The 14,623-nt window shown below is 37.9% G+C and overlaps 1 protein-coding gene across 5 annotated transcripts in view; it reads left to right on the top strand.

Annotated features, from left to right (window-relative positions):
* rims1b (regulating synaptic membrane exocytosis 1b) overlaps positions 1-8,091 on the top strand; it is a 76,044-nt gene extending 67,953 nt beyond the window's left edge. For 4 of the 5 annotated variants that reach the window (XM_057342815.1, XM_057342820.1, XM_057342817.1 and 1 more), the window contains 5 exons: positions 2,047-2,197; positions 3,140-3,252; positions 3,537-3,638; positions 5,060-5,199; positions 5,288-8,091. In XM_057342815.1, coding sequence (XP_057198798.1) covers positions 2,047-2,197; positions 3,140-3,252; positions 3,537-3,638; positions 5,060-5,199; positions 5,288-5,503 — 722 coding nt within the window. In that variant the 3' untranslated portion in view covers positions 5,504-8,091. The remainder of the gene's footprint in view (positions 1-2,046; positions 2,198-3,139; positions 3,253-3,536; positions 3,639-5,059; positions 5,200-5,287) is intronic. The other variant, XM_057342818.1, reaches the window with a different exon arrangement.
* The last annotated feature ends 6,532 nt before the right edge of the window (positions 8,092-14,623 follow it).

The raw sequence follows: 14,623 nt of genomic DNA, 5'->3' as shown, positions 1-14,623 counted from the left end.
CCTTTTTATAATCTGAAGAACTTTATTTCGCCACAAAAAACCTTTTGTGAAACAGAAAGCCTCTTTGGATGTTAAAGGTTCTTTATGGTTTGTTTTCAACAAGATAAGAATGTAAAGTAAACTGCAATTTTACGTTTAAAACTGAGATGCCTAGCAAACTAAAATGAGAAGTTAAGCTACAGATTGCTGCATTATTCATTACACTTCTCCTTTTGTGTTCTTTTAAACAAAGAACCCTTTAAACGTGTAAAGAACAGATTTGGAATGATCTGGTGGGTAAATAAGTTTTATTTAGTGAGAATTATTGCTGTTTATCAGTGGGTGCTGAAGACTCAGAATAGAAATATGAATGGCAGCATGTTAGCACTGGCAGGAGTTCACACTGTCAGTTGCAGATTAACCCCGGATTGTTATCAGATGTAATGTAGACAAATGCCTTTGAAGTTGGATCTGATATCCTCTAAAATTCCATATTTTAAGCAGTGTCTGTTTATAGTTTAATAAATGGTGTGCTGAAAAAAGAAACAAATTCAAAAACCACTCATTGCCAAGCTCCTGGATAATATCTTAAAAGGCCTATCAGATGATAAATCACAAAGAGTAGCAAAGCTAAGATAAATCAGCCTTTTAAAGAGCTCTGTTGCACTGTAACAGCTGCTTCATGCTTTGCTCATTGCACCTTCATCTTCCTCCATTCACAAAGATTGCAAAATTAGAAATGGGATTAACAGTACTTTTTATTAAGATACAAATGCATAATACTGCTTATAAAACGGTCAGTTCTGGGGCTTAATTCTGATTGGTTGAGCCGAGTTCTAAGCCGTTATAAAAAAAAAACATTCATAACTGCTGACCGCATTAAATAGCCTAAATATCACTTTATTTACTTTATTTTATGAAACCTTGCTACGCATATGGAATAATCGTTTTATAAAAGCAATAAGCTCCATGAAGCAGTGGGTTACAGTGCATTTTATAACAGCTAAGGGGGTTTTAGGCAGTCCGCGAAGCTTTATTTTAGAACAGAATACATTAAACACAGAGCTGATTTCATCATTGCATTGGTTACCAAACATATGAAAAAAGTAACATGACATTCCTAAAAATGTAGTTGTTAAGCAATCATTTTAACCTAAAGTACATTATATCTAAAAAGAACAGTTAAGAGGTAAATTCAAACGTACATTTATGAATATCACGTATCATTCATCATTTTCAGAATTAGCCAGTAATGAGGGTTTGATAAAAGTGGACACTTTGAGTGGAGTGATAAATCTCTCTGCAGCATTTTTACTCAAACAACTGGCACAATCTGGCCACTTTATAGTGGCTGACATTTTCAAAGGAACTGTAATCCATCAGAAGGCCATAAATAGTAAGGCTAGTGCCCCATGACGTCTAGCAGGAGATGTTACTTTCAACAGGGGTGAAGAGTGTCTCAGATGCAATATTTTCTTTTGAGTGACAGCTGTAAGAATAGCACTAACCTAAATGTCCAGTGTATGTATTTAGTGGCATCTAGTGGTGAGGTTGCAACTAACGGCTCACTCCACTCCTCCTCTATTTCGAAGCACTTCGGTTGCTAAGATCAGATGTTGTTTTTGCTTCTTTTTTTCGAAGGAGATAACGTATTTACGAAACACGCTCTGTAGACCAGTCTGTCCGTTTAGGGCTACTATAGAAACAACATCGAGAATTCCATGTAAGGGGACCCACGACGTATGTAGATAGAAATTGCTCATTCTAAGGCAATAAAAACTTAACGCTTCATTATGTTAGGTCTGTATACACCTCTGAACACATAGTTATGTATATTATATTGCATTTCCGTCAATAGATCCTCCAAAAAATTACACACTGGTCCTTTAATGTATACACACATGATGCAGCGCCAAAATGTGCGCCGTATTGGTTACACTTAATTAACACTTCTTTTTGTCAAAATGAATGTATTTCAATGATATATTGTTGTTATTTTTAAAGGGAAATATAAAAACACTTTGACAGCCATGTGTATGGTAATGCATCTTTGCCTTCCGTCCACAGAAGCAGCCAACAAGAAAGCAAAGGGATCCAGTCAGATCCAGCGCAGTCAGGAGACGGGTATGGCAGTGGAGTATCCCCGCAACGTCATGGCCCGCCAGGCCAGCCGAGAATCCACAGACGGCAGCATGAACAGTTACAGCTCTGAGGGCAAGTTAGTATCCAGCACAGCGTAACCCCTTATTTGTCTACCTATACAACTTTCCAAATAAATTCTGCTTTTTTTGCAGCAAGATTCACTTTTAGGTTGCCTCGAAAATGTTCCGTCTCGATTTTCGTGCATCTGCTACAAAATTATAATTTATACATAAGTGCACGCTCAGCAGGCTGTGTGTCATGTACACATGAGCATCGTCCATCTCGATTTATGTGGAAAAACGCTAGATAAGATAAGCAAATAAAGAGCATTCTGCTGAGAAACACACACATGAGCGCTGATTAAAAGAGTTAATGCTGTGTCCACTTTGTTCCCAACTCCATTTTAGGAGCCAGATGGCAAGCGATACTCCTCTATAATAATTACAATATCCATCATCTGCAGAACGGGTCTTGGCTGAGTCTTGCGGCTATGCAAAACGGGTCAGCCGCGCTTCCCTTCGCAGCAACAGTCAGTTGTGTCATATCACAGAGTGTGAAATAACCAGTAATTCTGTGATTTAAAGGTTATTTCACCTGAATATGTTTTAAAACGCATCTGAAATCAAATTAGGCCGTTCATATGGAAGCATGACACGGGCTGGCACGTCCCTCAGACATTCCTGCAGGAGTTAGGTCATGGAAATTGTGCTGGCCTCAAAGGAAATATTGAGTGTATTATTGAGGGGCCTTAACCCAGGACAGGGTTTACATACCATAAGTCTGCTCTGGGAGGAGATGGGAGGGATTTCAGGAGTTGTTTGAACTCTATGGGCAGGCTGCATACACAGATTTAATGGAAACAAATCCAGAACCATGAAGGATTTCAATGACAATATTACACATATGCTTTTCTCAAAATTGGGATTGAGAGATGTGTCTGTATATTTGTCTATATTCATTGAAACAACTTGTTTGTGTTGTGATGTGGTACGAAATCACCTCTGTGTATGTGTCTCAGTCTGATCTTCTCAGGGATGAGGTTGGGGGCCGACAGCCAGTTCAGCGACTTCTTAGATGGTCTCGGTCCTGCTCAGTTAGTGGGTAGGCAAACACTTGCAACACCTGCTATGGGTAAGTTGGACTGTATAGAGTTAGGTTGTTGAATTTGCACTAGAATAATGGTTATAATATAACAATTTATTTTATATTTAATTCATATTCATTTATATCAATATTGTATTGTATTCATTGTATTAATTGCGGAGGTCTACCGGAAGTTAAGTTTGGGCCACATAATGTTTGTTTATGTTGTTGCCGTTGAAACCGTTTATACCAGCTGTAATTTGATGGATTTTTCAACTATTTAGATTAGTTTGAGCAAATGTCACTTACATCTTCTCTTGTATGCACTTCAGGTGATGTTCAGATTGGAATGATGGATAAAAAAGGGAAGCTGGAGGTAGAGGTTATCAGGGCCCGTGGTCTTACACCTAAACCAGGTTCCAAATCGCTGCCGGGTAAGAGTGTGTTCTAAGATTTTCTCCTTTGTCTTTATTTAATATGTCTCCCACTCATTATGGTAACATTGTTATCAGTGATTTTTAAGCATTAAGCATGTTGGTAAAACTACAATAATGTTGAGTTAATTCACAATGAACAAATTCTATTTGTATGAACTACCATTATCAAAAATGTATAAATGTTAAAAAACTATATTGTTCATTGTTAGTTCATGTTAGTTAATGCACGTGGTAATGATATTTTGCAAACACTTTTTTTTTAACCAAATCTGACAGTACATTGCCTCTGGATTAACTGTGAGGACAATAATAATTTCATGTAAATTTCACATTGCAGTTATTTTAGACTATAATGAAGACATTTGGCCGGCCCAGCTCAGACAATTCCATCCCCAACCGAGAGCAAAAACGGACTACCTGTCACATAAATGCTAAATTTACAATACTTGGTATTTAATGCTAAACTTACATCACATGACAGCAGTTTGAAGTTATGGCTGCACTCAGTGACTTTGATTGGAGGTAGCTGGGTGGGTGTTGTAGGGAGTGGGGGGGCTTGTTGGTTGTGGTTCGGGGCGTTTCATTTGTTGGGACTGTGTGGGTCTGGTCTGGTTGGTCTTGTTTTGTGGTCGATGTCGGAGAACAGAGGAATAAAGTTAATTATGCCATTACTACTTTTCCCTGGTTGTTCCTCTGTTGTCTGTTGTTGATCGCGGAATGGGACCGGGTTGGACCTGCACGGTTTCGGCGGGTGGGGCTTCCTGGGTCGCGGCTCGTGGGCTCTCCCTGTTCTTCGTGGACGTTGCTCGGTGGCTTTGGTCGGGGTCACTGAGTGCAGCTATGACACGTCAGAGGAGATCTGGCCCTCCCGGCTGAGCCTGGTTTCTCCCGATGTTTTTTTTTCTCCATTATTCATCATTGGAGTTTGGGTTCCTCGCCACAGCAGAGCAGTGCAGTGTTGGCTTGCTCACCGGGAGACTGCATTTATTTATTTATTTATTCATTTATTTATTAGATATTATTTATTATAATGATCTTGCTTGGTCTATAAACACCATGCACTGTGCTGTGTTTTACCTTTCTGTGTTTTTCTTAATTGCTCCTGTAAAGCTGCTTTGGAACAATGCACATTGTGAAAAGCACTATATAAATAAAATTGAATTGAATTGAATTGAATTGAATTTGGCACAGCCAAGTGCTGTAACTGCCTTTTCAAAATGCAGTGACCCCTGAAAGTTTATGAACACTTAAGACACACTTAAAAGTGTACACATGTCTTTGAATTATATAACAATTTTTGGGGGGGAAACTTTACTGCTTTTCCAAAGCATATATTACATTTCCAAATATTTTAAGACCATTGAAGTTATATTTCATTGTGACTGGAACTTTGTGAGCTATGTGTCTGGTCTTCACAGCTCCCTACGTCAAGGTCTACTTGCTGGAAAATGGTGTGTGCAAAGCCAAAAAGAAAACCAAGATTGCACGTAAAACGCTGGATCCTCTGTATCAACAAGCGCTGCTGTTCGAGGAAAGTCCGCAGGGTAAAGTTCTCCAGGTAGGAAGCAAGTTTGACCCATTTGTCTCTACTTGCACAGTCCCCTGTTTGTTGCTATCTAAACAGTGCGTTTTAAATGTGCCTTCAGATCATAGTCTGGGGAGATTATGGCCGTATGGACCACAAATGTTTCATGGGAGTTGCACAGATTCTTTTAGAAGAGCTGGATCTTTCTAGCACGGTGATCGGTTGGTACAAACTGTTCCCCCCCTCATCACTGGTCGACCCGACTTTAGCTCCTCTCACTCGTCGCGCTTCCCAAACATCGCTGGACTCTTCAGTGCCGCCAGGCGTCAGGTCCTAGTAAACAGACGAGGGCGCAACGCAGAACACGACCTAGCGGACCAAGGACAAGAGGCAACAATCAGAAGCAGAGTGGCAGATAAAAAGACAGATGGAAAGAAATCTCGATCAAAGCTTTGCTGAAGCCTGACAATCACTTCTCTCTTTTCCTTTTGATCTTTGGGTTGTAGAGATTTCCTTTGATCCACTCTGCTCCTTACTGCATGTTGTGTTGCTGAGACGATGGTGACAATTCAACCCAAATAAAAGAGAGCGGCAAGAATTGTGATGGTGCTGGTACCCTAGATGGCTCTGGTCAGTCAGCGCATACGTTTTCTATCCGTTTACAGAGTGTAGGCGATTCAGAGAGGCAGTGATATGACAGAGAACGAGTGAGAGGAAAGAAAACACTCAAACTGGTTTAGCTTGGTCTTCCAGCATGATGACAGATCAGAGACCAAGTGATAGTTCACCCAAAAATAAAAATGCTGTCATCATTTACACACCCTCTTGTCATTTCAAACTTGTATGACTTTCTTTCTTCTGCAGAACACAAAAGAAGATATTTTGAAGAATGTTGTCAAGTGGCCCCCATTCACTTGCATTGGTTTTGTGTACATACAATAGAAGTCAATGGGGACCATCAGTTTTTGGTTACCAACATTTTTCAAAATATAAAGAAAATAGTAACTGTTTGAAATGACAAGAGGGTGAGTAAATGATGACAGAATTTTCGTTTTTGGATTAACTTTTACTTTAAGGCCAGCAAATCCGTTTATGCTGGTTTAAGATGCTTTTTTTATAGCAGGGACAGCACTGCCCCTCCTCTATATTGCACTTACAGGAAGTCACTCCACTGAGAGAGACCAGAAGTCAATCTATAAAGGTCAAGAAATAGTCTTCTTTGAGAGTTTTCTCTCGACATCGTGGATGCTGCGTCTGAGACCTCACCTTGTGCCGATCGGGCATGAACTCAGATTGTGTGAGTGTGTGTGAGAGAGAGTGCACGTGTTTGTGTCTAGGAAGGCAGGGACGCCTGAAAACCTTTTAAGTCTGTTTACAGCAGTCGGCACCGACTGCTTTGCCTTTTCACTTTACTGTCGGTAAATAGGCACACTTTGTAGAATGTGAAAACATGCTTCATGTTTTCTGGCATTTGTGTCATACGAGCTTCATGGAAAACGCGAACCACTTGTATTTGAACACCGGAACTGTACGACGCTGCCACCATAGTTTCTTTTCTTTTCAGCCCTAACAGGAAATGCATTCATTCACTAACACGTTTGACTTCTTGGAGTTCTTCCCATCACGAAACGCATCACTGGCATTTGACAGCATTTTTTTTTTTTTCGATTCTGTTCGGACCTGTACATACCGATATTAGAATTTCTACCCGACTAGAGTTTACATTATTTTAATGCAAGCACAATTGCTTGGTTTTTTTAACAAAAAAGGGGAAAAACAGAAGAGGCCAAATTATTGTAAGCTTCCTATTTTTAGCTGTTTGTCATTTGAGTTTAGTTTCGAATCAAATGAATCTCACAGATCCCCTGAGCATTTGAATGAATGTGACAGTAGGTGAGAGGTGGTCTTAAAAGACCGCCTTTCGTCACCAATAAGGGGAACAGCATGAATCTGGAACTGTTCCAAGTTGCATGCACATTTTGTAAAACAAGACAGATGAGAAAAAAGAGACTACAATAAGTGTGTGTTAGTTCCACAAACTGTAGGTCAGCTTGTATGTTGCATGTACTTGTACAGTTTGCTTGTACTTGATATAAATAGATTATCAAATAAAATTAAGCCATTCATTCCATGTGTGGGCATTTGGCCAGGTTCAGCCATACACACAGGCCTTATTTGGGGCTGAATGTCTATAAGAAGTTTTGAAATGGTTTTATTGTTTTTACCCAATGGATGAATAAATGCTGTACTGTAGTACCGAACAAACACAAGGCCCTGTTTTATTGAAGATATTGGTGTTCACTGTAGTCTGTACTACTGTGGGACTATAACTAAGGTAGATAACAAATAAAAAATTTAGAGCTATCTGTATATGGAGTATGATTATACAAAACCACAAAGACTTAGAGATATATCGATATTGAAAAAATAGTGTATCACTTGCGTACATGCATATATTGTAAATATGAGTCTGCAAAGTTTACTTATATTTACAAAGCTGCCCTGTTCAAGTTACTGGATCAGTGATCTGTCTCTTGGTTCTGCTGAGCGGAAGAAGGGATGCGTCAAAAAAAATATTTTTATTCGCTAAATTATGCCCACACTCACCAGAGAAATTTGGACCTCTACTGACCTGTTGCTTTATCATAAATGCTCATGGTTCCTTCCTTGTTTCATTGAGAAGTTTACTTTTTATGCCTGTCACGGCAGACTTATTTACTTTGTCAGTATTATTCAAGATACTGATTGTTTACAGTTCACGTGTTCCACTGAAACAAAATTGAAAGTATTCACTGCAACATTACTTTGTACAGCAGACGTGGCTCAAATAATGTGTATGTTTTATATTCAAGAGTTCATTTTTATTATTTACAAATAAAAGACTGTGTGGAAGAAAACTTGTATGCATTTGTTATATGCTACCTTTTAAAATCGTATTCAATAAAATAAAATGTTTGTAATAAGGGGTTGGCCTATTGAACCCTGTCCGCCAACTGCAATTAATTGTAATCCACTTTCTCCACCCCGTGGAGACAAACAGCATTACACTGTCCCATCCTTTTGATACATTTTTACATTAATTTATATAGTTTAGTTAATGACAGCGTGTGTTTAGGTGTAAAAAAGCTAGTGTGAAGTCAGTGGCACATATGACTTCAAGGAATAACTGCTGGTTTTCTAATATTTAGCCTTGCACTTGGATTTTGTTCTATTTTTAATATTATGAGTAACAGGTTTGGCATTACTTTTTTTATTCAGCACACACACGCTATTGCACTGCTGATGCAATTCACAATGCCACAACAGCACAATAGAAACCAATTGTGTTGATAGGTCAAAAAGTCACAAATGCTTTATCAGTACTAAAAATAAAAGCAGCAGGATTAATCAGTGGCCAGGAAATCTTCACATCATTGCTTGCCACTTTGCTGGAATGTTTTTTCCATAAGCCCAAATCCTAAATGAAAACCTAAATAAGAAACAGGCAATGACATTGAAGAGAGTAATGAGGATAATGTGGAAATTAGAATACATAAACAGAAGTTCAGGTCTGAAGAAGTTCTAAGTGCCAAATAGAATAAATAAAAATAGGATTAATAATAAAGACAGTAAATAATTAGTGCTGTCAATCGATTAAAAAAAATTATCAGATTAATCACACATTTTCTGTGATTAATCACGATTAATCACACATAATAATAATATTTTAAAATATACTTTTACATTTTAATAATTTCACATTTAATCTTCAAATTGATGTAGAAACAACATATTTCTTTAACAGCGTCATTTTATGAATGAAAGAAAACATTTTGATATTAGTACTGTAACTGATGTCTCTATTAAATTGATTATTTTAACATTAATTATAGCCATTCAACAATATAATTGAGAGCTATCATGAAATATACAGAAATTGAAGGAAGTTCTCAAACACTTTACAGTCTTTAATGCTAAATTATAAATTAAATGCAGAAGAATTCTCATTAAAGCTACAAAATCACATTGATTTCTTCTTTTATTTTGTTCTTTGATTAACATTAGTGACAGGAGTCACAGCAGCACGTTTAAGAACGTGGCCCCTTTAGGAGCTGTCTCAGTACGCAGATCTGACCATCACCGCACTCCCATTTTCACAACTCTTTGCATTCATTTAAGATTTTATTTTACACTTTGAAGTCTTGCTTAAGAAAATGCTAGACAAAACGGGCTTTCTGACATAATCTTGTATGGTTTTATCCATTCAAGCACGAAAGAGAATTTAACACGGATGCGCTGTCTGACAGAGATTCACCGACGCAGCCCTTAGCAGGTGACTGGACCTCCCGTTGCGTTTTGCCGCGTCCCACAGTTCAGAAGCTGTCTATCTTCATTGAACGCGTCAAAGCAACTGTTTAAAATCGCGCTTAAGTGGTTTAAAAGCCTGTACACCAGGGGTCTTCAACTACTTTTCTTTGAGGGCCAGACTCTAAAAGTATAAATAGGATGCGGGCCAGTTTTTTTACCATATCCTCATTTCTTCTGTTATTTTGAATTTCTGTTATTTATTTCGTTTTGTTCCTTTTATACTGTATTTGTTGCTGTTACTTATAGGCCATATATTAAAACATGCACACAAATATTGCATCCAGTATTTGTGCCTTTTCATGATATTAAATTAAAAAGGAATTTTTTTAACTGTATTTTATATTCCTTAATGCATTACTTTAGCCAAAAATTGCTACTAATTTACTCACCCACAGTTCTCCAGTACGTCCAAGATGTGGGTGGCATTTTTTTTTCAAGAAGATATTTGGTTGAATTAATTAAAGTTAAATCAATAAAAGTAAAAAACGCAAATACATTCAACACAAAAGTAATCCCTGCCCCTTGTGACGTTAAATAAGCGTCTTATAAATCAGTCAATTGATCTGTGCAAGAACTGAACGCTATTATCACATCCTCGGGTGAATTCCAATCGCATTCATGTGCCCCACGCACTTATAGGGCAGAGCCTATGTATAGTGCGAGTTCTGGGGGGAGATGAACAGCTGTTTTTCGTAAATATAGCCATTATTCATAATGAATGCAGTAATAAAAACAACACAGTTTTCCCCTTATCTGAGACAACCGTTCACGTGGTGTACCCTTCCTACAGTTAGCCTACTTTCAAGGGCAGAAAACGCGTTTTAGCACACGACCTATCGCGTGCGCAAACCGATTGCCTGTGGCTGTGCAATGCATTGCTGATTATAACGTTGTAAATAACATTACGTTTCTTCGACTGACCGATCAAATCGCTTTATAAGACTTAAATCATTATGAGCCGCGGGAATTATGTAGCAGCGTTTTGGGCTTTTAAAGATGTGGCGTCTCAGCAGGACGTGCATTTAAAGCACACCGTTCTTAAAGTCTCTCCACTTATTTGAAATGTTAAGGCGGGCCAGGTAAAGATGATTGACGGGCCGCATTTGGCCCGCGGGCCGCCAGTTGACTAGCCCTGCTGTACACGAATAAGAGCGTGATTACATGTAACGCTAGACAAAGAATGTCAAAACAAACTGATGCTGCGTTAATTGCGTTAAATATTTTTCACGCGTTAATTTGAAAAAATTAATCGCATGCGTTAACGCGTTAACGTTGACAGCCCTATAAATAATACAATGATTTTGAAAGGAATGCAGACAATTGATCTGGAGTGCCAAATACAGTAGCCTACTAATGGGTAACATTCCTGCAGCAAGAGGCAAACTTTGACCTTTATTTGAATTAACTTGATTGTCTAGAAAGGTAATTGTTTGCTTAGATTATTTGACCTTAAAATCTAAGCACAAGTATGATAAACAATATGGCTAATCTAGGTACAGTACTCTATGCATAAAAATGTGAATACTGTGCATGCTATACCCACTAACTGCAGAAGCAGTATGATTAGTATGCTGTTTGGGACAGACTTGAGTCTTTATTCACCCCACAACAGTAAATCTTCATCTCTCCAGGAGAGGGCAGGATTCTAATGGGACTGCGTCCTCCAAAATGATGGTTTGATTTTCAGGAGAACATGAAGTGAAAGGAGTCACTTATTATGATGCATTCTATACTTAATGTTTTATTCTGTTCTACGAACCATGCATCCGAAGTTTAAACAAAAAAACATTTGAAGGTTCAAACTTGGACAAATAGTCAGTGTAGGCCTATTAGAGGTACAACAAAAATACACAAAGACATTTTAGTTAAGAAAACACCAAATTTATCAAGGGAAAATACAAGACAGCTGTTACAGAGAGCATAATACAGTACACTAAACCGAGCTATGAGTTAAACAGGTAGCCTAATAGTCTTCTGTAAATGTGATCTTTAAGGTATTTAATGAAATTTAATAAAAAGGCATATCAATGCTGTATCCTTGGTTCAAATTCTTCTTTATGTGTCAAATAAGCAAGCAATTTACAATAGCCTACTGTAACACAGGCTTATAGCTAGTACATTCATTAACTTGCACTGCCATTCAGATTGTCTGTAACAGTCTGCTTTTGTCTGGTTTCAGGCAGCATTGGAAGTAAAACCAGGGCTGTAAAAATATTTCAAACTTTTTTTAAATGGGTTGATTTATGACCGGTCTTGGAAATATGTAAGAAGCATATTTTGCGCTCCATTCCTCAAATTAATCTATTGCTAATATTTTAAGACTCATTACTCATTTCTCTTTGCCTTGATCCCGATTGCCATATAATGCTCATAGATTTTATGACTGCGCTTATTGGAGAGCTCAGATGGATTGGAGAGCCCATCTTTCACTACCATAGCAAACTCACAGTCTGCAGAAATGTTTTAGTTTGACGGATTCTGTAGAGGAGGCCCAAACATTTAAAGCTATTCACAGAGATGGTCAACTTGTGCAACGTGAGTGTCATTTGGTCACGCGACGCGCGTGAACCAATGGCGTTTTAGCGTGAACTGACGCGTCCCAAAGGCGCCATTTTAAAATGATTTAACTGAAAATAACATTTGAAAACAAAGACCGCGTGGAATATTTTTTCCCAGTAGTTACGGTGTGACTTTACCAGGCATTTTAAATAATATTTTTGTAATTTGATTAATTCGAATGAACAGCACTGAGTTGTAAGAGGGGTGAGTAAATTCATTTTAGATTAACTATTCATGTTCAAACACAGTGACATGCAGTGAAGTGAGTGGTTTCTTTGCTCGTTTTAGTTGCGTCTAGGAAGGGTGGTGATTAGAAAGTCTTTGTCAATCGACACTCTTCTTCTAGCATTTTCTTAGAGTGGACGTACAAGGGACCACCCCTACACATCTTGACAAGCGATGGACGTTTCAAACGAAAGAAAAAAATGTATTCACGCAGTTTCTTCAAAAGCGTAAGCACACGTCGCTACACAGGTAACATATGGTCGGGGAAGACCTTATTAGAATTAGTCTGAAATGTTATACGGATTTGTAACAGAAAGAAATTTCGTAAACATCTTCAAAAAAATATCAGAGGCACGTCAGTACTGGCTGTTGATAAATCGTGTCACAGTGATGGCAGGACATACATTAACGTTACCTGGCCAGGTGGGGTTGCTGATGTTTCTCCCGGTGTAGATCTTTGTTCTTTTGTCTGGTGGAAGTAACTGACTAAAACTTGGTAGCGTAATCCCTTGTGGTGAAATATCTGTGTATTACTACTTTTTAGGTGGGCGTGGGGTTTAATGGCACGTTTTACTTTTATTTATAAGAGGATACATACAGCATTAATTATGTCTAACCAAACGGTGATAACTGGCTCACACCACTAGAGAGCGTTGTCAGTAGCTGAGCTACTACAATTCACATCTAATAAAAATCTACACAGCTGCACTTTGTCATCATGAAGTTCATAAAGTGGGCTCCTTTGAAATAAAACATATGTTCATGACATAATTTGCCCCTGAAGAATAAAATGTGTGAATCTTGATATACCCTTAATATAATGATGACTACATAAATGTGAGAATGTTCTGTCAAGTATTCATATTCTTTATTTATTTACAGACACTTTTATAATTCTTGTAAAAGTTATCATTCTGAACGACACTGGCTATCTGAAATGTATATCTGCTAAATTTGTGTAGCTACAATGTGATATTCTTGTTTATTTAGCATATTTATTTGCGTTTCTCTTACCTTTTTAGCATTTTCGTAAATGAAAGCTCAAACATTTTTTTTGCAGCTGAAAGAAAACCATTCTTTATAATAAATTGGCTCCGGATTATATTTCCGACTACTTTCATGAAATACTTTTTCAGCAATGTGGAATGAAAATCTTCCTTTTTTTCTAAAATTTCAAGCATAATCACATATTTTTGAAACAATGTAAAGTTGTTGAGAAAAATACTAAAACTGGTACAGTATTTGTAAGCCAGAGCCTGATGGTCTCATGCAATAACTGCTTTAAGCATATTTGTAACTATATGCTGAATAATTAAGATGATTTCTTTTTATGTTGGGTTAAGAGCTTTGCATTCATGGAGACACACTTTATAACCATGAAAGTGTGGTTCTAATGATGATGTAGTCCTGGATGATTTTCCTGAATTACCAATGCAATTAGGAAAGAGCTGTGCAGCTGCTTTTGGCATCTTACCCCCTGCCCTAACACATACACACAGAGATGCATATGTAGTGCTCCTTTAATGTATCTGCATTTCATATAATGCCTTTTCAAAAGTCAGCATTTCAGCAGTTTTAAACTCTTTTTTTTAGTGTAATGTAACTAGTATGACAAAAAAATAAACAGATTAGTTATGCAGTTATACAGATATATGGACTATAATTAAATAGCATTTACATAATCATTAATTGTTCACAGGTTAGTGAAACTTGCACCGTTCAGCAGTGCTTGTATTTTGTTCCTTTTGGAATCACGTGATGTGTCTGGCTGAACCTCTGCGCCCATGATACGGCTCCGCTAGATCCGTGGACTGCGTGGTTAGGGAACGGATCTGACTGACTGAGGCCATTTCAAATCGGAAAGACACGCGCACCTTATGTTTGAATGAAGTTGTGTCTAACGGTTTTGTGTGTACAGTTTAAAGTGTCTTTTGGGGGAAATAATCGACCACCAGCGAGTAGAGAATATAACAGCATACAGTTAGTCCTACTACTAATAAACAAAATAATGGGTTAATATTTGCTTAAATTAATTACACTTTGCATTCGCTAACATGTACTGTTAGTTGATTCAAGGAGATATAGGGACGGATTAAATGTTTGTTGGGACGAGTCATGAGATTGCGCCGCAGGCTAAATTTCCCCTTGTGTATAATTCTTTTAAGCAGTTTGTCAGGTATTTCTTAACGAGCAACGTAAATTGTCTGATGATGTAACCCAAAGAGACGCACAGAAGAGAATGAACGCTCATGATCGCTGTCTCTTTGGTCGACATAAATGGCCATGCAGAGGGAGCGAATGGCGATTCCAGAACATATAGAGTAAT

Source organism: Triplophysa rosa, linkage group LG9 (assembly GCF_024868665.1).
Source record: "Triplophysa rosa linkage group LG9, Trosa_1v2, whole genome shotgun sequence".
In the NCBI taxonomy this organism is placed as follows: domain Eukaryota; kingdom Metazoa; phylum Chordata; class Actinopteri; order Cypriniformes; family Nemacheilidae; genus Triplophysa; species Triplophysa rosa.
Note: the sequence above shows the minus strand (reverse complement) of the source record. Positions and strands in the feature narration are given on the sequence as shown.